The sequence below is a fragment of the Solea senegalensis genome, linkage group LG5 (genome assembly GCF_019176455.1).
Source record: "Solea senegalensis isolate Sse05_10M linkage group LG5, IFAPA_SoseM_1, whole genome shotgun sequence".
NCBI lineage: Eukaryota > Metazoa > Chordata > Actinopteri > Pleuronectiformes > Soleidae > Solea > Solea senegalensis.
This window is the reverse complement of record NC_058025.1, coordinates 3,653,376-3,678,552: the sequence shown is the minus strand read 5'-3', so window position 1 is coordinate 3,678,552 and position 25,177 is coordinate 3,653,376. Positions and strand designations below refer to the sequence as shown.

At 41.2% G+C, this 25,177-nt stretch overlaps 2 protein-coding genes across 4 annotated transcripts in view; both read right to left on the bottom strand.

Moving 5' to 3' along the window:
- Positions 1 to 1,020: 1,020 nt before the first annotated feature.
- Positions 1,021 to 21,277, bottom strand: rab11fip1a (RAB11 family interacting protein 1 (class I) a). Its single transcript, XM_044026560.1, has 6 exons — positions 20,524 to 21,277; positions 9,899 to 10,335; positions 7,687 to 8,611; positions 4,805 to 6,484; positions 4,439 to 4,544; positions 1,021 to 3,366 (listed from the first exon to the last, which is right to left on the bottom strand). Exons 1-6 carry the CDS (start codon positions 20,871 to 20,873, stop codon positions 3,169 to 3,171), a joined length of 3,696 nt encoding a protein of 1,231 aa, XP_043882495.1. The 5' UTR covers positions 20,874 to 21,277; the 3' UTR covers positions 1,021 to 3,168.
- A 1,589-nt stretch (positions 21,278 to 22,866) lies between these two features.
- adgra2 (adhesion G protein-coupled receptor A2) overlaps positions 22,867 to 25,177 on the bottom strand; it is a 62,743-nt gene continuing 60,432 nt past the window's right edge. For all 3 annotated transcript variants that reach the window (XM_044027143.1, XM_044027144.1, XM_044027145.1), the window contains one exon: positions 22,867 to 24,947. In XM_044027143.1, the coding sequence (XP_043883078.1) occupies positions 23,519 to 24,947 (1,429 nt within the window). In that variant the 3' untranslated portion in view covers positions 22,867 to 23,518. The remainder of the gene's footprint in view (positions 24,948 to 25,177) is intronic.

The window sequence follows — 25,177 nt, the reverse complement described above, 5'->3', positions numbered from 1 at the left end:
ACTGCTTTCATGAGCCACTGCCACGCCTCCACCTCTAATGCAGCTGACCACGCCCCATTGTCTTTTTTTTACCTCAGGGGCCAATTGTTGATGTCGGTGAAGGAACTCTTTTCTTTGGATATAAATATATATAATACATATGAAAAAGTGTCAAGGAATAAGGATTCCTGCTAACAGTATAATAATTAGGAATATAATCAGGTGTAATAATAATAATAACAATAATAATAACAATTCAGACACTGTTTTGGTTCCTCTTTAGGAAAAGGGTTTCTCTTTTTCATTACGTCTTGTTCACAGTGGAGTAATCTCTGTCATTTCTTTAGGGCCTTGTACTTCAGTGTGTGTATGTGTGTGTTACTACACTGTGCTTGTGTGTAGTAACACACACATTTAAAACAAACTGTACAATATGTACAACGACTGAATTAACGTGAAACAAATAAGACATAAGTTAAGCTAACAGTTGAAGTGTTTTTACCGTTGACCAAAGTAGCAGCCATCTTGAAATCCGTGTAAAGGTTGTATGAAATGTATGGAACAGCATGAATTCAGAGATTAAATCAGAATGTATTTGAGATTAAAGTCAACATTTTATACCGAGAAAAAAAATCAGAATTCTTTAATTAAATTCAGATTAAAGTCAGAATTTATTTTGCGATTATGACTTTAATCTTGAATTTGTACTTTAATCCCAGAATTCTGACTTTTTTTTCTCGGAATGAATTCCAACTTTAATCTCAGAATAAATTCTTAATTTTTTTTTTCTCAGAATAAATTCTGACTTTTTTTCCTCTGACTTTTTACATTTATGTCATTAATCCCCCTGCGTGTTACACACTGGGCTTTTAAGGTGCTTTATTTTTTACTTAAAAAAAGAAAGTTTGGCATCTGGTGATCACATCACGGATAAAATATAGTTTTTCTTTTATGCAAGACTAAAAAAATGTTGATTTCCTTGAACCGAACATCCCGCAGGAAGATTTCTGAATCTCACAAAATAAAACGTCTCTTGACTCGGGCAAAAAGAACCATTTAATTGAAAATGTGTCATGAATACATACACTTTCATTTTCCTCCAAAAGGCCAAAGATAATTTCTTGGAACGGCAGCTCACCGACGCACAGGAGACAAAAACACGATTTTCTGCTAAAGTACGCGTATGCTGTTCGTCGAGAATAAAGGATGCAGTTTTAATAAACACAAGGAAATGTAAATAAACTGTAGATAAACTGGAAGCTCGACTAAATTATCTTACAAACACAAAATCAACACGTGGCGTGTTTGAAGATGACGATGTACATGAAACATTTGTAAGAAAACACAGACAAGGCAAAAACCCGTGGTGAGATTATCAGCGTCTTTATTGTTTCCCATTAAAAGTCCGTCGTCCTTTCAAATGTTCTGACGGCGACAATGGGATGGATTATGATGGATTATCGCCGTCGTCAGACAAACATCAGACGTAGTTCTGCATGCAGAGGAAGAAGCTTTTTGAAGGCACGGCGCTGCACGTTCTCGTTGTATATTGCTTTATTTCTCTGCTTGGACATCAAAGAGAATGACGGCGTACGAAGGCAGAGACGCTTTCATTAGCGGAGTTCAAACTCCACTCTTGACGAGGCTGTGACTGTTGCTCTGGTGATTCCTTTTTTGATCTTTTATTTTATAAATACAATAAACGTCACAGTGTTCAACATTTTTACATTGTTAGAAGACTTTTTACTTGCAGATTTGGTTTTTCCACATAATGATGTGCACAAGCCAGGCATGGGACGATATGAGATTGTCAGAAATAGTCAGATTTTCTCTCTTAAAATGACAAAATAAAATGAGAAATCCTTACATTTTGGTAATAAGTTATTAGGTTTGTTTACCCATTTTTTCCCCACTTGGTCAAATGAAGAAAAAAGTTAAAATCATGTGTGTTTGTTTAACGTCTGATGATCGAATAACACATTTATCTCTGGAAATTAGTAAAAAACTGTATATTTTTTGGGTGAAGTGGCCCTTTCAATGCATTTTTAACCAGGACTGTATGTTGGCGAGCAAAAAAACCCAGCATTTTTTAAGTCACTTGCATCACATAAAAACATGATTTCGAGAAGTGAAATTCACCATAATCGACTTCATGTATATCGTCCCATCCCCAGCACAAGAACCACATAAAGGTACAATACAATACAAATCCAGGTAATTACTACAGTGGATGTTTAAAGTAAGAACAGTGCATCGTAGCTGTTTGCATGTTGTGTTGTTGTTATTTATTGCTGTTTTTTCCTTTATAAGAAAAAACCTCTTTGGAGCAAAAAGTAAAGGCACAATATTTATCTATAATTTTAAAGACTGGTTGTTTGTGATCTAGTTTACAAAAATACATGCTGGAAATAAGACGACGGAAAATAAAAGATAGTGTCCTCTTAATATTTATTCAGCTGATGAGGCCAAAAGTTAGTGATTGAATTCATTAAGACAAACTTCAGACCTCATTGAGATAGTGTATGAATTTGGAACAACTATTTTTCTCAATTTATTGAGTTGTTTGGTCCATAAAATAATAATAATAAAAAAAAAACTGTCTTGTCAAATTTAATCACTTTTAATGATTTCTTTGTTATATGAAGCAAAGGAACCAGAGAATCTTCACGGTTAAGAAGATAAAAACAAATAAGACAACTTGTTTTTAATAAAAAAATAGCTGAGGATTCATTTAATGATCAATTAATAACCTATGAAACGCCGCAGCCCTAGTGTGGTTATTATATACAAATTACACAAAGTATCTGCCCAGTATAAGGGTTTAAAAAAAAACAAGACAAATCAGAATAAAGAATCAAAATAGGTCATAATTAAGAAAAATAGAACTTTTTCTGCGTGTGTATTAAATAAATAAACCTCAACCCATGTTCCATACATATATATCTCAGTGTATATGTATATTATGTAACAATTAAATTCAAATTGCAGTACCTTAGTGTCACAACAAATACATTCATCAGCTCATATAAATATTGTTTATGTTTGCTTGTTATTGTTATAATAACCAAATATTAATAGTCCAGAGATGTTTTCCAGCATTCTGAAACTAATTAAAAAATGGTTCTTCAAGTGCATATGCTTTTAAGACCTTTATAATAGATCATAGACGAGTGTCTCTCACTGACTTCCTTACACCGGTTTGATGGCGGCCAGGATGCTGGGTTTCTCCTCCATGACGCGCAGCAGCAGTTTGTCGATGTAGTCCTCCAGCTCCACGATCTTGGCGTCCTTCTTGGACAGGTCCGTCTGCTGCTTCACCACCAGCGTGATCAGCTCATCCTGCGTCAGCTGACTGAAGGGGCCGCTCCGACCCGAGTCTGCCAGAGTCTGCGGGAGAAGAAAGAAGAAGAAGAGAAAGGTCAATTTACCAACGTATTCACAAGAGTTCGTACGTGTTCACGTTTCCATGCTGTCGACCGAGGATGAAAGTACGGTTCCCGCACCTTGGTTGACATCAAATTCAAGGACTTTTCCAGGACCAACTCCCTCAAATTCAAGGACTGAATGTGCTGACGCAGCTTAATAAGCTTAATATGGGATATCAGTGTAATATCAGTGTTTGTAATTTGTCTAACGCTTTCGGACGTTTTATGGACCAAACGATTACACGTTTAAACGTGAAAAGAATCGACAGATTCATCTAAATGTTAAGTAAAAGTTAAGTAAGTAAAACATTTGCAACAGCATCATGTGGTGGGCTGCTTATTTCCTCTTAATAGAAGAAGAATTATGTCTTTGAATTGGCTGTAGGTGGTAAATGCATCAGTAAATGCATAGATTCTTATTTTAAAAGATGTAAAATGGCTGCATCAGACACAAAAAGGTGATATTGAGCCATCCGTACGGTACATTATCAAAGTACTAGTGCACACATACGACTTTTAACTGTTGGTTTTTAGATTGTTTTGCACAGAGATTTAATCTTGTACTTCTGCTGAGTGACCAAACAAGTTTCTATCAACAATCACGTCTGTTGAGGAAATCTAGAAAACTAAAAACATGTTCAGTGTACCAGAAAGGATATTATCATTTCTGCTTTAAAATGTGAAACACAAAGAATGGACGACAACAATCAAGACTAGAACAATTAAACTGCAGACATGGGCACTGTTTCAAGTTGATTTGAATGTTCATTGTTCAGGTCAAACTCATTTAACTTGTTGGTGTGCTCAATGTCTGCCAATTAACCCTCGTAATTACTACAAACTGGAGCTTCAACTTTCCAACCACATTATCTAATGAGCAGATGTCAAACAGTAAACCCAAGGTTCAAAATTCTATAATAAATGTCCAAATGTGTTAAAACTGGATTAGAAACAAGTCTTTCTGATACATGTGCATGGAAATGGTGAAAAGTAAGGTATATCTCAGTGTGTGATTCACGTCGCTGCAGCTGTACCTTAATCTTTCCGGGTGTGTTGTCCCACACTTTAATGTCTTTCACAGATTGGTTGCTGTTGGTATGCGGACTCTCAAGTGACGTCAGAGGCTTCACGGGATGAGGCCTGTAGAGCAAGAAGAAGAATTCCACATTCTCAATTAAAGTTTCATTTATCTCGCACATAACACCACCGCAATCACACAATATTGAGTACAATTAGGCTGGAAATGCGACATGGAAGCTGAGAAATCACAAGCTTTCAAATCAGTCACACCCCAAGGGAAATCCCAACACCTCATCCGTCTCCCAATACAGCAGCAGCAGCAAATTCAGACATAGAGGATCCACAAGTGCAATCTTTGTGAGAAGCCTCTTCAATCTCACCTGCGTGCAGACAGGACTAGACCACCTCCAGTGCCGTTCTGAGCACTGACAGTCTGAACGTCAGACGGTGAGACCCTTGCTTGCAATGGTGTCTTTCCAGCAGACAGACTTTCTGCCGGTTCCTCCATAATCATCTGGAGGGACTCAGAGGAGCTTAAAGCAGCATTAGTTTCAGCTCCAAACTGAGACTCTCCTCTGTAAAAGTTTTGGGTTATGACGTCGGCTTGAGGCTCTTTGGTGACGTCTCGTGCAGCGGGGCCTTGATTAGCTCCACTCTTGGTTGTTTGCTCCTGTGGAGTCTGGGGACCTTTACTATCCGAGTTAGCTTTTGATGCCAGGGCCTGTTTTTGCCTCTGCGAGTTGCTCCTTTGAAAAGCATAAAAACTAATTGGCTTTGAGTCTGCACTTGTCCTGTTCTCACTGCCCTGAACACTAGCAAAGGGATCCGCTGGCTTGTCCTGGCTAAAGATTTCATCAAGGTCACCTGCTGTCATTCCCCGACTTTCTGGCTTGTCCTTTTTTTCCATGTTGCCAGTAAAAAGGTCATCTTTGTTCTGCTGTGTCCGCGGGTCTTTGGAGCGACGCTCATTACTGAAGTACGGGTCAAAGGCCGATAAGTCCTCCTTTGCCTGCTCCACATTTTTGTCCGAGCGTCTCGTACTTTCACCAGATGAAGTCCGACGGTTCATATATCTGTCCGCTGTCAGAGCAGAATCTTCCTGCTGCTCTTTGTCCCTCTTCTGTCTGGGTTTGGCTGTGGGTGCATCTTGGTTTACGGAGACCGGCGCTTTCCTTTCATTTTCTGGAAGACTTGCATTTCTTTGGCTGGTCGATCTGGACACGTGTGTCGCAACGGGCAGCGAGTGCGTCGCCCTCCTCTCTCCGTCCCTGGACGTCCCCGAGAGACTTTCTCTGCTTGAGGAGTCAGGGTACAAAGGGTCTTGGACCACAGGCGGACTCTGTCTGAGGGCAGATTGATGAGCAGTGTTCTGGTTTTGCCACTGAGTTGAGACATCTGGTGGCTGTGTACGTAGAGATGAGAACGGCTTAGGTGGAGCTGGGGCTGCTGCTTTTTTGGATGACACAGGTTTGGTCTCCTGGAGGTGCGTTTGATAATGCCGCGAGGCAGGACCATCCAGTGATACAGAAGACCTCGGACTTCGGTCGTGCTGCGCCGGGGCATCCACGCTCATCTCTGGACCCAGAAGTATCGGCGGGGTGTCCCTGTGTTTCTGATTTACCTCTGCGATGATATGATCCCATCGAGTTTCCCCTTGTACGCCGTGCCTCTTCTGTGGAAAGAGGGTTTCGTAATCGGGAAGAGGCACAGACTTTTTTGCTCCCGCATTAGCAGGGTTCTTGATCTCACTCATGGGGTCGTTGTGGCTCCCAGGTGGAGGATAGATGTTTGGCAGAAGGGCCGTTCTCCTCTTGTCCGACATGGCGCCTGGAGATTCCACAGATTCCACAGATGCCAAACTCTCTGTGCTTCCAAACGGAGAATTAGACTGGCTTTGACTCAAGCTCGGTGGAGCCAAGGACGAGTGGAGGTTGGAGAACGTAGCCGGGGAATCGGAGGAGACACTAGAGAGGGTGAAGTCAGAAGTGTCTTCTGGGGAAGGACACGGCGGACTGAGGGTTTGGATGTCAGGGGGTTCAGACACCAGAGACTGAGTCAATCTGCCAAGGAGTGAAAACACAGGCCTACACGTCAGTCCTACACCATCACATGATCTAAAGTCACTTCCACCAATTTACAGCCCGTCACCATTTTAACTTGCATCTCACATCAACTCAAAAAACTGCCAATTTCCCTTTACCTCACTGCTTCACATAATGGAGTATAAATCTGTCAACTGTGACAAGAAAAGTTATTGTATCGCAATATGTGCAAGTAAAGTCAGCCAAGACAAATAAATATAAATCATGAGTTCCACGTTTGCGTCCATACCGCTTCAGGTATTCACTCTTAGTCTTAGTTTCTATTTTTAGCTTCGACTCTCAGCTGTTCAAGTTGGAATTCTTCGACTGTGTAGTACGTATAGACTATCACGTGACTTTACTACTATACATGTTCAGGAGTCACCTCAACACTAACTGCATTAGTAACTGTACGACATCAACCACCGAACAAACTTCCTGGAGAACAACGAGCGCTCTAAAAGCTGTAGCGTTAGCAAACAAAAGCCTCTTACCATGATGACGTCAAGAAAAATTTAAAATAAAATAATAATCCACTCCAATCCAGGTGCATATGCAACTTTCAACAACAAGAATTCAAAGCTAAATCCAATCCCACAGATATTGACCAGAGGAAAGTCACAGTTAGGCTCCGTCACTCCTTATGAGCAGTCCACCACAACCTGCTAGACCACATCTTCCCCAACACAAGCCACACCCATGGTCTCACGGGTGCAGACACCAAACCAGTCAAACACGTCCGTCAACGACTGCGTGGAATTCACAGCTTTGGCAACTCAGTCACAGGTTTGGGGGCAACATGAATAGAAGGAAACGAGGTGGTGAAATGAGGACTTTCCCAGTTTCAGTGTCGACAGACACGGTGTGGGATGAAACTGTACAGAGTCTGAAAAGCATTTCAGATTTCTTTACTGGCAGTATATCGTCTCGTTGCTTTTTGCACAACTAGAGCTCTCTCTTTATTTGTGAAATAAAACACACGCCACATCAAAAAAACTGTGAGGGGAAGAGCAGGAACATTTGAAGGTCGAATGATTCAATTTCTGTCATGCAAGTCTAAGACTAGTGTGACTACAGGCAAACAATAGCCACAACAGCTGAATGACATAAGAGCATAATTACATAACACTATCCTCTTTTGAACATAGGATGCAAATGAAGAAGAAAAAAAAAAGGCCTACCTGGGTTTGACTGCAGACACTTTAGCAGTGCGGTTGAGGAAGCCCATGGCAGAGGGGGGTTGTGGAGTACGGCCAGGTTTCTGATGATCAGCTGGGCTTTCATTCTTGCCGACGACTGGATCCGAGCCGAGAGGAATCTCGTCAAATGGGTTGGAGGAGTGGTGCGAGGTGGGTTGCTCGAGATTTTTGGAGTCGAGGCCAAGAGGAATATCCTCAAAAGGGTTGGTAAAGAAAGGGGAGTTTGGTTCTTCATGAGATTTAGTGTCAACGATAGTGGCAGGTGGAGGTGATTCCTGCACCTCCTCTTTTTTCTCCTCCTTCTTTCTGAGCATCCCAAAGAGACTGGACAGCCTATCACTCATGGAGGCCTCTTCCTGCTGTTTCCGCTCCTCCGCTTTGCGTTGCTCCTCCTCAAGCCTCTGACCCTCTGCAGCTCTGCGCTCCTCCTCTTGCCTCCGTCTCTCCTCTTCCTCCTTCCTCCTTGCTTCATCCTCGAGGAATCGTCTCTTCCTCTCCTGCTCCTCTTGGCGTTTTTGATCATCTTCCTCCTGCAGTCTCTTCAACTCTACCTTGTGTTTCTCCTCTTCCTCCAACCTCCTTGCCTCTGCCTGCCTTCTCTGCTCCTCCTCTTGATGGCGGTGTTGCTCCATGATGGCTCTATTTGATGACTCCTGTCTGAGGGTGGGGTCAGGTACACTTATGCGGATTTCCTCCACAGAGCCCTGGCCCGAGCTGTTCAGACTGAGCGTGGATCCGCTCTTGGGCTCGTTCTCCTCTGCGTACACATGGCTGCCGTTGATGCACAGGCTGTTCTGGTCGTTGTTGCTCTGTTTGGAGCGACCCAGTAAAGAGAAGGGACCCTGAGAGACCCTGCTGTCGGAGCTGCCCGTCCGCTTGTGTCCCAGGAATTTGAATTTTTTCTTTACTGTGGGAACAGAAAACAGAGAAGCGTGATGTCACTGTTGACATTCAAAACTATTACTTATGTAACCTGCACTGTGCAGCACAGGGAAGTCAAAGCTGTGTAAAGTGTAAACAAAGGCCCCGTTGAGACCTGGTATTAACAGCCATGCCCGGTGATCCAAACACATATGGATAGCACTAAGTACGACTGTACACACCTGACATAAAAATGCATCCTGGAGGCAAAACCTGTGACCACAGGATCAGATATAACTTCCTACATCCTGCATTCAAATATGCACGGATGGCGTGTGTTTGTTCACAAGAGCAGAATTTATAGTTAAATAGAGTCTGGTTAAGCGATAAAAGACAACTTTACTGCCTTAAAGGTAAGTTTTTGTCTGAGAAAAACTAGCATGAGAAACTATTTACATTTGAGATATGACTTATGAAGCGCATATGAGTGATGAATGTGGTGAAACTGAGTGAATCAGAGTTCTATGCGTGTTGCTAAGGTTTTAACAAGTAGAAAAGGTCAGTTTTAATCTTGTGGCTGTGGAAACAAATAAATGAATGCATGAGCACTGATTAGAGTAGAAATAGTGTGAAATTGCAGCAGGTCAGAGGACGAGGAAACCGTACATGTGCAGGGTCACTGAGGATGGATGTGAGAGCTGATTATCTGATTCATATCATTCTTAATTTGTGAAACGCATTATTAAGATCTATCTTTTAATGAATGCCACAAATCTCATACGACTACAGAGGTCATAAGAGACGAGGCTCTCTGCCATCTATGTTGTAGAACCAGAAATACATCAACATGCCACTTTTCGGATGCTTTGGTGTCGTGATTGTTCGCTCAGGGAAGATCATTTTGTTTGTTCCTGTCCTCTATTGACATCGCTAAACAGTATAATAACTCTGTTTTCTTCTGAGGAAAAAAAATGTGACAAATGTAAGCACTTTTAAATATGAAATAAATAAATATGTGAAAATCTCTTTCATAAACAAGCAAAATTTAAGAAATGTGACAGAAGTAACCACTTTGGGATAAATATGTGAAAATTATATATATATATATATATATACATATATATATATACACATATATACATATATATACATACATATATACATATATATACATATACACATATATATATACATATACACATATATACACATATATATACATATACACATATATACACATATATATACATATAAATATATATATCAACATTAAGTAAGTAGTGATACCAGATCGAGTTGAATGGGGGTCGAAGAATACAAATGGTTAATTCACCTTCAGGAGAGTCTACGTTGAGGCCCGATGAGCGGCTGCCGCTGAGAGACGAGTTCTTTTCAGGGAGAGTTCCCAGCGTGGACATGGACTGTGATGTGTTGCGTTGCAGGTTGGATTTGGGGACAAAGAGCTTTTTAAGCTTGGATCTCTTTTTTGTTCCCGGAGACTGACTGAGTGACTGCGTGTCAGGCTCCCCCTCGCTGTCGGTGAGGACCTGGCTGACGGAAGGAACGATAGCCGACGCGGAGTCAGAGAAGCTGTCCTTTTTCTTCCCACGGACTTTGTCCTTGAGCTTGGAAATGCGAGAGCGGGGTTTGTCCTGCATGGAAAGGTCGAACATGCTAGCTGACATGTTATTTCTCATAAATTGTATGTCTAGGAGCACCTCCCCTCGCGCCTTGTCCTCTTTGCCAGACTTGTCCACCAGCTTGAACCAACTGCAACGAATAGAAAAAAAAAAAAATCAATCAGAGTTTTGTATTGCAACAGGCAGAGTGCGAGGTGGAATCAATACAACTCACATAAGTGCAAATATCCTTCAAAGTATGAAACAGGTGAACTCATCATGCAGTGACATTTCTTAACTCACTCATGAGCAGTTTGAAAGAGATTTAATTCCAGATTAGTTTTAATTCACTAGTAAGTCACTGTATTTCAGTCCAGTGACTGTGTCCGAACAGAGTCTGGAGGAAGTTTTAATTAACTGATTCTAATGATTCAGTTACACTGAAAACAACTGCTTTACAAGTCACTAGTCACTCGTTCGTGTGTGTCGTGCAGTGATGACTCCGCCCACGTTGAGTAGGTACTATTTTGTAGTGGAAAAACAACATAGACCGTGTCGTGCCAAGACGATCTGGGACCACAGGTGGAAAAGCAGCTATATACTTACATTTAGATATGAATTTTTTTTATGTACATTCCTGTTACTTGTTTTATTTAAGTGGAGTGTATAAGACAATTGTCTAGAGTTAGTGTGTTACATACAGTGTTCAGCACCTGGACATGAACTATGTTCTGATGTTAGTAGGGAAAGAGAAATTTGTTGTTCAAAAAAAAAATAATAATTTGGAATATTTTGAATCCTTTCAACATGCTGTCAGACAGCCTTGGAACAAATAACTCAAGCAGATTATCTGCTGCACTGTAAGAGCTTCTGCACCGCTGGGCGTCGAATTGGAGTCGCTGTGGTTTACGGTGGCTTAACAGCACGCAGCCCCTGCAGGTGGCCGTACAGAACAGTGGAAATCTACTGTATTTTTGCACAACTCCATGCGTCCCCACAACATGAAAGGAAACAGGTTGTGACAAAACATGCTACCGTAGCACGTCACCCACTCGCCGCTGCTCTGAAAGGAGTCCCACCCCTTGTTAAGACACCGGCGCTGTTGTGATCAATGCTGTCTGAACCCGTCTGTGTATGAAGTGAGATCAACTGTGGATGTGGTGGTGGCTTGTCATCCTCCACTGCGGCCTTGTTCCAACCACAGTGTTTTATTGTTGTGGTTAATATGACGGCTCTATGGTAAGGCTCCGAAAAAAAGAAGAAAACATAACAGAGTTTTTTCTCTGCTGTTTCTCTATTCACATCCGAACAATGTGTAAATCAAGTTCTGGTTCTCACATCTCCCTCTTTCTGCAAGCAGCTTGCCTCACGCTGTCGATTCTTCGAAAAATACTGACGATGTGGAACCTTATACACAAGAAGTAGATTGGTGAACGTGGCGACATCAGTGTTGTTCAATAACTGGCTACTGAAGTTATGCAAATATTTGTATTATTTGTTTGTCATTTAACGGTTACAATTTATGTGCGGATGCCTGATATCATCGGCACGATATTGGTATTAGCCGATATTGGACTAAAACTGTAGGACAACTCATTTATTTATTATGCACAATCAAGAAAAAAATCCTGAAAATGTGCTTTAATCGCCAAAATTTAGCAAGGAAATTTCTTAAATCTCAATATTGAACAGAGTCTGGTGTATTTAGTGAAAGTGATGGACTAATATTTTTAATTAACTTACTCTAACGATTCAGTAAACTGAAAAACAACTGCTTTACATGTCACTACAGCAGTTTCGTGCAGCTGTGCTATGACGACTCACCACATTGAGGAGGTACGATAGTAATGGAAACGTTAAAACGAGTAGAGTCGAGTCGTGCTGCAACTGTATAATGGGAAAGTGCCATTATACACCACTACTTTAAAAAAAACAATAAATCTATCTCTTTAAATTAAGTTTAATGCAAGATGAATATAAAAACAAGTCAGTACCAATAAAAGCCCAACCTAAACTTCCTGGTTCCTTATGGCTGAGACTTCACATGCGATCATTATCGTGTCACGCCTCGTTCAAACTGTGACTGATAGCATTAACCAGCGAACAGCTTGTCCCAGTTCCCGTTGTGAGCAGTGTGCCAAACCTAGATGAAGCCTGAAAATGATAGGTTTATTCCAACCCTCCCTCTCCAAACGCGCGTCCTCGCTGTTGTACAGGACCAGCACTTAATGTCTGCGAAGGGAAAGGTAGCGGTGTTCTCGAGAGCTCCGTCTAAAGCCATGCCAAAACAACCCATTAGTTCTATTACACACAGATGCTTTCAACTTGCATAATTAAACCTTTGGTATTATTAGATGTACTAATGCTGTAAGCAAAGGGTGCCCATTATAGCAAGCATTCCCGCTTTGAAGTCTTTCGTTCCGACTGTTTCACTTAATTTAAAGTAAAGGTAAACTTCCTCTTTGATCATTTTTGAGCACTGTGAGGTTTTGGTCCAACTTTGTAGCATTTAAACTGGGGTATACTGATGATATCGATGCTGGATTTCAGTTTGAAACATTCTATGACATTAACCAGGCAATCCCAAGTAGTTCACATGGAGTTTACTGCTGCAACTTCTTATTTTCATGCCATTTAGCAGACGTCCAGACAGGCCCTTCTGGGAAGAACACTGAGGAAACAAGGGAGTGAACTAACATTCTTCAAACACTTTCAAACACGCAGGGAGGTGCTGCACAGAACCGTACATGATGTAACGAAATTCACCCTGAACGCAAGTCAAACAGTCCTCATCTCTCACTCTAGACCAAGGCAAACAATCACTAACCACGTATAACCACAAGAACAGATCAAGACAATCAGGAAACTAGTGGTTATACTTGTCTTATAAAGAGCACATCAATGAGAGAAAGTGCGTCTACTATCAGTACCTCTCCTTTTATTAGTTTTATGAAGCTTGTAAACCAATATGAAAGCAACACAGATCAAACTCTAACTAGAGGCAGACTTATTAATGGTCAGAAGTCAGACTTTCCGAGCTCGACTAGATAGGAACGGTGGACTGATAGAGGGTGAGAGTGCTGAGATGGATCCATCCAAGTGCAGAGGGAGGGGGTAGGGGGTAGGGTAAGTACTGGGACAGAAGATGCTCTTGGAAGAGCTGGGTTTTCAAGAGCTTCTTGAAGATAGACAGGGACGACCCTGTTCTGGTAGCGCTCGGTGGGTTAATTCCACCAGCGTGGAAAGACACATGAAAAGAGTCTGGATTGGCTTGTGTGGGGTGTTGGCACCGCCAGACAGCAATCTGGAGTAGTTGAGGGGTGACATAAGCCTTTAGGAGAGCATTTAAGTAGGTGGGAGCAGACCCATGATGAAGCACTATTCTAGCATCAGTGATTTGAATTTGATGAGAGCGGCTAAGGGTAGCCAGTGGAGCTCAATGAGCAGAGGGGTGACATGTGCCCCTTTACTCCATGTTTTCTTCTGACTTCTAAACTGGAACACGGTGAACTCAGGAATGTAGCATAATTGGTTAGCATGAATAACCTGATTTGATGCCAGTTTTAATAAGCAACCAATTATGTAACGTTTAAATCTTTTTGTACTCTCTAGGGGACAAAAACCTCCCATTTATCCGGACTTTGGACTAGCACAAGGAGCGTGTCCCTGTGGCTGGGGTCAATTTAGAGTGCCCAATTCACAATTGGGATTGGGTTCCTTGCTCAGGATAAGCCCTTGACCTGGTGCGGACTTGAACCAGCAACCCTTCAGTCGCAAGAAAGTTCTCTTTCTGCTTGCCATGGGCTGCCCCATCTGTTTCACAAATTTGACGATTAATACATTATTTTCACCTGAAGGTCACTGCAGTACAGAAACAGAATGCAGATTGTGCATAATGCACGTTAAATCATTTCCATATCATTTGTTATGATTAAATAACAAACCCTGTCAAAAACATGACCTTCTTAGCAGAGGTAATTAAAGCAGAGAACACAATTAGGTTGACATTTAAAAGCATAATGTCTTTTTTACAGTTATTAACGAGTAGACAGGGTGTGCACGGTCTTTATCCTGTTTGATGCAGATTTCTGAAAAGTCCTGCTGAACAGGTTTCCTTTGTTAACTGTCAAAGTCACTTCTCTTACATGCGTAATGATTAACAGGAGAGGACGTGTTCATTTTGTTTATCCTGTCATCGAACGCCCCAAAAGAAAAAATGACAAGGTGCAACCACTGTAAAATGTCAAATGGTTCCAACTTCCTTCAAATTATCTTTTCTTCACAACACTAATTGCTACCATGTTCAGGGGCTGAAAACAACAGTTTGCGTCATTATTGATTAATCTGATGATTATTTTCTTGATTACTCAGTCGGTCCAAAAAATGTCTCAAACTTATTTTAAGTCCACTGACTGAATTATACAGTTTTTTTTATTATTATTCATTTGTTAAATGGAACAAAGAAACCAGAAATTATTCACAATTGTTTTAGTTATTTAAAAAAAACAACAACAACAAAACAGACGTCAATTGCCCACAACGGACAAGCCAAACATCTTTTGAATTTTGACGCCAACTGAAGGCTACATGGGATCTCAAACACTGAGGTGAGGGATATTAAATTGCAGCATGCAATTTCAACAATGGATAGCAGTAAACTTTAAACACTGGACCTTTAAAGTCAGTGTATTTTAATTGACATTTGCTTTGAAAACACAGATTCTCATTCTGGGTGAACAAATATTAGGTAAGGAAGGAAGGAAAATATTCCAGTGCCAGCTCACCACTCTTTGTTTTCACTGCTGTGCTCTTTATTTTCAAAGTCAGCAATGTAACATTATGAATGGCAAAACTGTCATTACAAACCATGACCTACCAACCACCTGTGTTTTGAAAACATAACAGTGAGGCTGAGAAATGAACCCGTCCCTGAGGAACATCATGTGCTGCCTCAAGACAACTGATGAAATATCACCACTTAAAAACATCCAACAATTGAATAAGCATGGATCACTTTCCTTTGGTATTTAGACAGCAGTTTGTGGGGGAAACGATACAGCGAAATATCGCAAAATTTTCCATGGCAATATTATATCGCTTTTGAGACGCCAAGTATAGATTTTTTAGCAAACTGATGTTAAAAAATCGTTAATCTTTTTGTGGATTAGCATTTAAAATCAGTCCACTAGATGGTGCCAAATGCTTACTCACCACAGCTGGATATCGCAATATATGATTTTGCAAATACTCATTATTTTTTGCAATATCGTAGCATGACTCAGACATCGTAATGATATCGGGTTGTGGGGTCTCTGGCGATTGCCACACCTAGTAATTTGGTTAATATCGCATTCGGAAGTCGCTGTCCATCTGGAACTCGTTCCCCGTCGACATCTGACTACTTAAAATAATTGTAAGTATCTAACGTTTATAATCTGACAAACGTTAGATACGTACAATTATAAGTTCCAGACGTTGTTGCACATCAGTTTGGCTAATAGTTTGTTTAACTATTCAACCAGGGCTTCAGCTTTGAAGACATGAGAATGAGTGTCTCCTTTACATTATTGTAAACTGAATATTGTTGTTTTTCTTACAAAACAGGTGGGAGAAAAGACAGCAAAAGTGACCATTTAGCCCAGATATTAGACATTTCATGGAATCACGAGTTGAGGCTGTCTGATACAACTGTTTTTTATTTTTATTTCTTTCCATTTCCTCCATTGTTCTCCATTATGCTGGTGTCTTTTGTGTCGCGTTCCATGTTGCTGTTAGAACGTCACGCTGCATATCTCGCCATCGGGCACAGCACACACCCAGCGTACCAAGTACAAGGTACTGTTCTCAGTCAAATCATGACCAAGGGCTTTAACGCTCCAAACTGTACCATACCGTACTGTACCATGACGGAAACGCGGCTTCAGTGTGTCTAAAAAACATTATCATTAGGTCATTAAACCTCAAACGTGAAAAGTGTACAAACAGACAGGCAAACAGACAGACTCGCTTAGAGTAAAGTAACACTAATCCTTTAGGTTGACATTTTACTAATGTGTTTATCCAATTTGTCCGAGGATTTAGGAAATTTTAAAGACAGCCTCACATTTGAAGAAAGCATTAAAAACCTCGCCTCACATGAATGCACTCTTTTGTATTAGAGCCTACTGTAGAGTTCCCTTTCAGCAGGGGAAAAAGGGAAAAAAAAAACCCAATGTCATCAGTGTCACACCCTGTATCACCACAACAGGGAAGCAGAAAAAGTAATCTAACACCAGTGCACTCGCAGGCAACAGCAACAACACCCAATACCCAGCCTGCATATTGAGTTTTTAAAGGAGACAGATGAAGCAGCCAAGCAGGGAAGCTTTGAGGGTTTTCATTCACCAAGACTGAACTTTGCTGTTGTAAAAGTGTAAAGACACACTGTGCAAACACAAGATAACATTTACGATAAAACAGTGAGCTCCCAACTGCCAGCTCGCTCCGCCTTTACCAAAGGACACTGAAGAATTCAAGGACACAAGGACATAGACAGGAGTCATCTTTTTATTTTGATATTTTCTTACATAAGAGGGTGTGTACGTATATATTTTAGTTAGACGTTTTATTTTTAGTGTCGTTACACCCATTCTGGGTCGAACAATGGTCATTCTGACTCATTAAATGCTCATGGGCGTGAGATGACGTGCTGTGAACTCACAAATAACCCAGAGGAATGTGCAGCGATGTGAGAAAATGACTTCCAGAAAGGCCTTTAACATCAAGCTGTCAATGGCAAACTAGGCTTCACACTGGATTATGAAGTAAAAGCTTCAGCCAAACTTTTAGGTGTGGCTCAACAGAGAGAGCGAAAGAGAGGACCGACAGAAGGAAGCGCTGAGGTTTGCTTTCCCACTAACTGCACAGTTTCTGTTTTTCCTCCTAGACGCTGATAAGGGCAGTGACTCAATCACCATTTACACGTTTAGTTTTCATGTGACCTATTTAAAGTACACAGTTCCTGCTGTACTCATTGGTGAAGTCATACAAGGAGAGTGCACATAAATAATGTGTACGCAAATGTGACAGAATTAACTGGAAGGCTATTTCTCATCTGTAGTCCCTGAACATAATATTATGCAACAGTGTCGCCATAAAACAAAGTATAAACCAGAAATTGCAAAAGATATACAGGATATAACACAAATTATAATTCAACAAGGTGTGGAAAAAGTCATGCATGCATGTGGATGCATTTGTCACTTCAATTTCCTGTATTAACCCTGGATTATCTGGACACAATGTAATGCAAATTCAAAGAATGATATATAATCTACTGCTAGATTTCACAATGTCCACATATAAATTGTCCCTTCAGTGTTTTTTGTTGGTGACATTAACCAAGATTTTATCTCTACATGAAAATCTTACACCAACTAACATGAACCCAGTTAAAAATCTGTTTTACTTCATTTAAATTTGAAGACACGTGGGCTTAACATGGTCACGTGTGAGTTGATAATACGCAACTTGAGTTTGTTTCCGGTTTCCTTTATAAGGTAAAACTGAGTCCAAGTCTGCAATAAAAGAAAAAGCAAAAAAAATGTTGCTTTAATACAGTTTATGGAAGGGCTAGTTTGGGACAAATGGTTTTGAGTGAGTTTACATTCTAACACTCGTGGGGATGTGGAGATAAACTCGTAAAAAAAAGAAATTTTGCTGGTCTTAGTCATTTCTGTCTCATACCTACAGTTTACAGAGGCTGTAACATTTACAACGTGGTCCACATGATGACAGTCAGCTGTCAGTTATATGGATGGACTTTAGTTTCCTTCGCCTCTCCAGTTACCCTGGTATCGGGTTTAAGATGAAGTTAACGATCTTTGTGTTACCTTTCACTAACACAAATAAATCCAAATCCAGATTACACCTGCAAATGTTATGTGATAAAAAGGCACAACTTCATTATGTGAATAAAGAGCACCAGTGGTGTTGATAAGTTAGCATTGTTGTGAGTCAATACACAGGTGGTGATTTGTATGGGTTCCTGGGGAATAAAATTGGCCCCCAATAAAATGATAATTTCTTGAGAAATTGTAGCATTAAAAGGACTGAAAAATCTTGGGCCATATATGGTCAAATTTGATCACCTCTGGTACATTTTAATGACAACAATCCATTGTATGTGCTGACATTTCAGTTAGTATGTGTGCAATTTTAAAGATTAGAAAAAATTATATTCATTTCCAGTGTTCAGAGTGGGGGTCTTTTTTTATTATAATAAAAGATGTGTTAATAACATAAAATCATCTTCAACCTGCATTTTGGTGTAGTGTGGTCTACAGTAGTGAGTTTACACACAGTGGGGAAACCACAAAAATGCAATGGTGCTTCTCTGGTTAGATAATCTAACAGGGGACAGGGAGGTAGATAATGTTATCACTGTGCTGTGATAACATGTGCCTGGGTTTACCAAGAGAAAAATGTGCTAAAAAGCTAACGTAATCTACCCGTCTTGTAAATTGAGACACTTTGGCACACATCCTCTATTTGCCAAATGCTTATCATTATCATTTGATATAGGCTGCACACACTGTGCTTGGACAATCAGCTGTCAGTCTGTGTGTGTATGTGTGCATGTCTCAGAGACAGACAGGGCAACTAAACAGTACGATATGACGTGTGTCTCGTTGAAAACAAAAATGCAGAATCCATTTGTTGCCATTGTCTTGCATCTAGCAATCACAAGATCCTCAGTGACAGAATAAACCAAAACCTAAAAAGACTATGAAGGTTAATTTTGTTTTATCTCATGTGCACAAGATGTGGAGAAACATTACTACATTACAACACAGTGACGTGTGTCATAATGTGTGTATGTATGTCCACACCAGGAAGAGAGACACCGCCGATCAAAAGGAGGCAACATCATACAACAGCAGCTCTGATGTGTTGTCCTTTTAGATTTTAATGTGCGAGGGATTCAGGCCACATATCTGAATCAGTATCAATAACAATCATGATAAATGTCAGATTATAAAAGAGAGATTTTTGTTGCTGAGAAAACTGAAGAAACCAGTTGACAGTGGTTTTAACAAAAAACAACAACCACTTGTTTAACACAGAATGACTACTAAACACGTGAGGTAAGACAGTCAACATTACACGTATCTCAGTATCAGTAGGGGCCGATACTGGCCGAAATCACTGGATCAGATATCGTAAAGAGAAAAGAGTGAAATCCAATATGACCCGCACTCCCAAGTGACATAAATGCTTCAATAAAGCACAGGTAACATGAAGAGATCATGTCTGACACCAATGGACCAGAAGGGCCCAGATATAACTAGGTGTTATATGCAACAGCACAAATAAAATACTAGATTGGACAAAAATATTGGTATCTTTGGGCTTCCAAGACAATGTTTACATGTTACCATGACGACACCAGAAGTCAACATGTATGATTTTCCAAAGGGTTTCAAAAGCAAGTGCTACATACATTTTATGTTGTAAATGTTTCAGTCCTGTAAGGCATAAGGTTATTTATTTGTATATTAATGACATTTTATGGAAGTTACAGTGCAAACCCAGAGGTAAGACGTGCTAAAAAGATGAGTAAAATAATTGTGGAGTTTGAGTTGCTTTGTAAAGTGCTTTATACTTTATGTCTCAAGTAATTGAGATGGAATCTTGACTTGACACTTTACAATTCATAAATAATGTGGACAGTAATTCAGCTCAGGGAAGCCACATATTTATGCTTGTGAAATAAAAAGGATGAATTTCTTTGATTACATTATTTTTAAAACTTTAAGTTTAAAACAATTTGGTGTTTCCTAGTTTCCAAAGTGCTCAATGATTCTTCAATCAAAGTGAAATGTGATAATGATACCCACAGATCCCACACATCCAAAGGTTGTGATATCGGCATCAGTCACAAAAAACCCTAGTGATAATATAAATAATATGTATTTTTGTTTTATCATTATTGATGAAAGAAATATTGTAAGATATATTAGTGAAATACTGCCTATCACTAGCAGTTGGCATGTATATAATAATCTTTCCATCTCTTTAAGAAGAGTTTTAAACTGAATATCTCTGCTTATAGCAACTTTCAATGACCAACATCACAACCTTTACAGCAATATTGGACCAATACACATAAATACACAAAAGATAAACATACTGGTTAACGACCGATTTATAAAGAAGACCCATTTTAAATGATTTCGCTACTTTTATTTGCATTTTTACATCACATATTGATAACTGTTTTTAATCATAGATACATAGATTTTGACCAGTATTCGGCCAATACCAACACTTAAATCAGTGTAAAAACTGGGTCACTTACTTTGTCTTCTTGCGGTCCTTGTTCTCATGGAGGTCCACCAGGTTCACCACAGCTTGACCCAGGAACTTGTCGAGTCCCACCTGGGCCCGGTGCATCACGATGATGTACAGCGTACACCGCTCAGCGTTGCCCGGGTGGAAGAGTGGCAGCTCGAAGGAAGCCTCCTCCTTCCATACGGGATCGACACTTTTCTCGACCACGGTGGTGGAGAACTTGTCTTTGGCCACCTGGATGATGGCGTACGAGTCGCTGGTGCCATGCTTGCCCTTAGCGCGCAGGTTCCGACCCTGATGCACCGTTACATGTACACTGGTGGGGAACCACTGCTGGCTCTGCTCGACCAGAGACATGACTAAACTAAGTGAAGCTTCACCGGAAAGTGACTCCGTATAGTCTTACAAAAGAAGCTTACAACCCCCGAGTGCTACTGAAGTGTTTTCCCGAGCTGGTGTTTGTTCACCTACGGCGTCCTCTGAGTCGAGCTCTGGGTTTAGGTTACGGAGCTTGACTTCAGTTCAGGAAGCCCAGGTCGATGTCGTCATACTTCTCCCTACGTTTAGTAACGCCGTGTTTAAAGCCTGTAAACACAACTTGACACTGAATTGCCGCTAGCTCTAAGCCTGCGTGACTAAACCCAGGACACGCCACTGTTGTGGGGTGAGACTGAATCCTGTGGGAGCTTCAGCTCTGCTGGAAGTTTTACAGTTCACTTCCCTGGTGTTGTGAGTTTCCATCCCAGCCATGTTCCACACGCCGCTACCTGATTGGCTAATGTGCCTGTCGGTTACGACTACGTCATCGTTAGGACGGTGGCAGAGGAGGCGGGCTCTGTGTCACGTCGGACCGTTAACCTGCCTCAACAAGCACTGATCCGGAGCCAGTTTCCCTCGTCATTGTCAGGGAAACATAAAATGGCCGACAATGAAACACTGAACTGGGTACAGCGATGCTAAAGAAATGACTACGTCAAGTTATGTTGTGTCTAAAACTTTCTGGAAACGTGTGTCATAGTTTGATTTACGTAAACACCGTGTTGTACTTTTTTCCCTACAGTGTCCTTTCTTCTTTTTTTCTCTCTTTTTAACCGTTCCGCCATATTGGTCCGGGCAAGACCAACACGTAAAACGGTAAGAGTCAGCTTCTAAGCTATGTGTGTAGACACCGCTACAGCTGTACATGTTGCTTTTTTCGTTCTACGGTATCTTGACATACGTGCCACTTTTATTGTATATTTGGTTGGAATATGTTTTATATGAATATGTTTTATATGAATAAAAATAAAACATTTGGACACTACAGGTACCGCCCCCGCCACGTTGGTCCGGGCAAACAGTAAACAAACAGACTCGGCTTCAGACGTGATTTATGTGGAGTGGATTTGTAGGCCTGTTGTCATTTATTATGTTGGCAAATAGGCTGCAATCACTGTTACTAAACACAAGTTTACTTAACTATGAGAGAAGTTAAGTAAAGAAGGTGAGTATCACATAATGACATGAAGATTCAAGTCATAAGGTTGATTGTCAAAATTTGAAGGTTTGTTTTGAATATTTTATTAGAGTAGATAATGTTGAGTATTCATTTTTGCCAAGTTTGCCAGTTTGAATCTTTCTACACGGAGTGAATGGGGGGGAGGGGGGGGGGACTTGTGAATTAGGTTAATTGATAAAAAATGCATGAATGAATGCTCAGGGCATACAATGCTGACAAACTCAATACCTCCAAGCTAAAAATCCTCTTTAAAGACCTCTTTTATTAACGCATTTAATTTGAACTAATTGTAATTAATTCTTACATCTTTATTCACTTATTGAAATATAAATGTGCTTTTTTTTCTTAAAGACACTGTAAAACAGTCACAAAAAGTATTTGTTTTCAGTGAGTTACATTCAAATGTAATAGAGGGGAAAAAATTGTGATTGTTTCATTCAGACTTCCTTTTAAAGAACAATGGGGAAGCAGCAACAATGGGTTGCATACGACAAACGCTCTTTCCTGATAATGTAATTTCCTCAATTGCAAGTTTATCACACTGACTAAAAAGGTTTGAATGCACTGAGTTTTCAGTGTTATTCTTTTTTTATCAGACCATTTCAATGCGACAGTTTATTTTAGAAATCTTAACTTAAACATGATGAGTGAATTATTAAGAACGGTCACATTTCTAATTAAAGACAGTGACTAATGAAAGAAAGTCTTTCTTCTGTGTGGAATTTAGATAAAGTGACTGGGTGTGACAGACAACTATCCCCGTCTTTATTTTGAAATTAATTCAAAAAGGGGAGGAGCTCTGTCAGTGTGGATGATAGTACGCAGAAAATAATGACATTTTTTCATTATATATATATTCAAAAGTCTCTCATAGCTTTTTTTAATTCACTCAAAAATTCTGTACAGCCACACTCATACAATTTGTATGTCTGCGCGCGCACATACACACACACACACACACACACGCACACATATACACACACGCACACAGACATGTTTGGAAAGAGAACATACAAGTGCATACATGAGAACACACACAGTTACTTGAAGCAAACATAAGGTTGAGCGTTTTCCCCCCCACAGATTAAATGCATTTAGCTGAAGTTTGGAAACGGACGGGTTTTGCATTCCATTTCATGCTATAGTTGATATGCATAGCGAAAATAATCACAACTAAAACAATAAAGCTTTCATTAGACACCCAAAATCAACATTATATGCCAATTTCAGAGATACTGTTTACATTTTCTTGTGAAACGGATTACATAAATGAGTATGAAGACAACAAAAAAAACAGCATTATTATATTTTTTTACCCCATTTCACAGAAAATTCTTACAATGCTACAGAGGCAGGAGTACCAGTTTAGGTTCCTGGATGCCTTCATGATTTTGCATCTTAAATTACATAATTATTATAATCAAGAGATCATTAAAACATAACCCAATCATTAAAAAGTTCATCAAGGCCATGCATAGACGTTCACATATACTGTAAGTATAGGTTACACTGTGGTTTCACTTTTCCACAGACCGCTCCTCATTCCGACCGAGCTCTGCGACTGGTCCGTGCCGCTCATGTCCTGCTCCAGCTCCAGCACCGAGTTTTTCAAGGTGCCGTTTGGAGCAGCAGCCGCCCCGGGCACCGTGGTTGTGGTGCAGTTCAAAGGATAAGAGCAGCGTTTCGTGTCTCGCTCTGTGGCGGCTGCCAGTTTCAAATTGTCTCTGCTGGCACATCGTCTCTGAGCGCCGTGCATAGCCACTCTGCTGGCCATAGATGGCAGCAGTGGGAAAGGCTTGCGGCTGCCGCTGCTCCCCCCGTCGCTTCCCTCTGAGGGGCTGGTGGCCACTGACTCTCCCACCCGCTTCCCATTTGTCAGTGGGCTGGCCTGGTTCTCTGAAAGGCTGTGGTGAATGCTGCCATTCTCACTTGTGGCCTGTTTGTAAACCCCATGTGAAGAAGTGAGGTGCTCTAAACCTGCGGGTCCTAAAGCTCCGAGGCTGCCCCCACCTCCAGCAGTCCTGAGAGCTTTGAGACGATAGTGACCTCTGCCCTCGCTCCGGTGGTGATACTGACTGCTCCCTTGTTTAGTTCTGCTACTAACTTTCCTTCTCTGTGGATGCAGTGGAGCTGCAGAGTTATTGATGGGCAGAATATTGTTTGTAGGCTTGCTGGTGTTGTCAGTACTGGTGCTGGTGTTGTTGCCTGCAGGCGGACGAGAAGCAGATTGAATGTTAGGATTATCTTGTGCCACCTGTAGCAGGTTGGTGAGCTTGCAGGGCCCGGGGCCCACACTGCTGATCCCACTCGGCGTGGACGACGACCGCGCCGACGAGGAGTTATGAGAGTCGCCGGGAGGATGACAGTTGATGAAAAGTTGGGATCCATGTTCAGACGTCTGCACCCCACTCACAGTAGTGCAGGTGTGAGTGTAAGTCGACATGGGATGTGAGCGGCGGTAACCCGGGCAACACGCAAGCCACGACGCCTGCACATCCATGCGTCTGAAGCAGTGGTGCACCACCAGAAATATCCCCAGTACCGTAGCAGTCATCCCATACAGACAGCTGAACAACAGGCTGGTGTGTTCTGTCAGCCAGATCGCCATCGCCCCACAACACCACAGGATCACAAACAGAAAGTGAGTGGCCACCAGCACCAGGAACTGAGTCTTCAGAGAGTACTGGTCCTCTGGAGCCACAGTGGGGCTTATCGCTCCCACCGCGGAGTCTGTGGAGAGCAGGCTGGTGCTTCCTGCCAGCGCGGGCTGGCTCTCGGTCACAGGAGAAGACAGGGTGGTTCCTGTGCATTCTTTGGCCACGCTGCGCCTCAGGCGAAACACAGTGCACAGGAAATAGATCCAGGTCACCAACAACACAAGGCCAGCGGGGACAAAGAAAGAGCCTAGACTGGGACGCCACACCAACCAGCAGCTGCAAGAGGCACACAAGATGTCAGGAGGGTCAAAGCAAAACAAGAACATCTCTGTATATTACAGCTTCTCCTAAACACATTTCCAGAAACTCTAAACACAAACTGAAAAGAGTTAGGCTACGTTCAGATTACAAGCCTGAACAGACTCATATTAGATCTCTTCTTTTGATGAAAGAAGGATTGGATTTACTTAGGGGCTGTGTGGAAACAGAAATCAGATTTTCAAATT

Excerpts from the sequence above, each read along its gene's own strand:
- rab11fip1a (XM_044026560.1), bottom strand. The coding sequence starts at position 20,873 with ATGTCTCTGGTCGAGCAGAGCCAGCAGTGGTTCCCCACCAGTGTACAT. Across the intron at positions 10,336-20,523 it reads AAGGACCGCAAGAAGACAAA|TTGGTTCAAGCTGGTGGACA; the intron begins GTAAGTGACCCA and ends TATTCGTTGCAG. Across the intron at positions 4,545-4,804 it reads CTAGTCCTGTCTGCACGCAG|GCCTCATCCCGTGAAGCCTC; the intron begins GTGAGATTGAAG and ends CTTGCTCTACAG.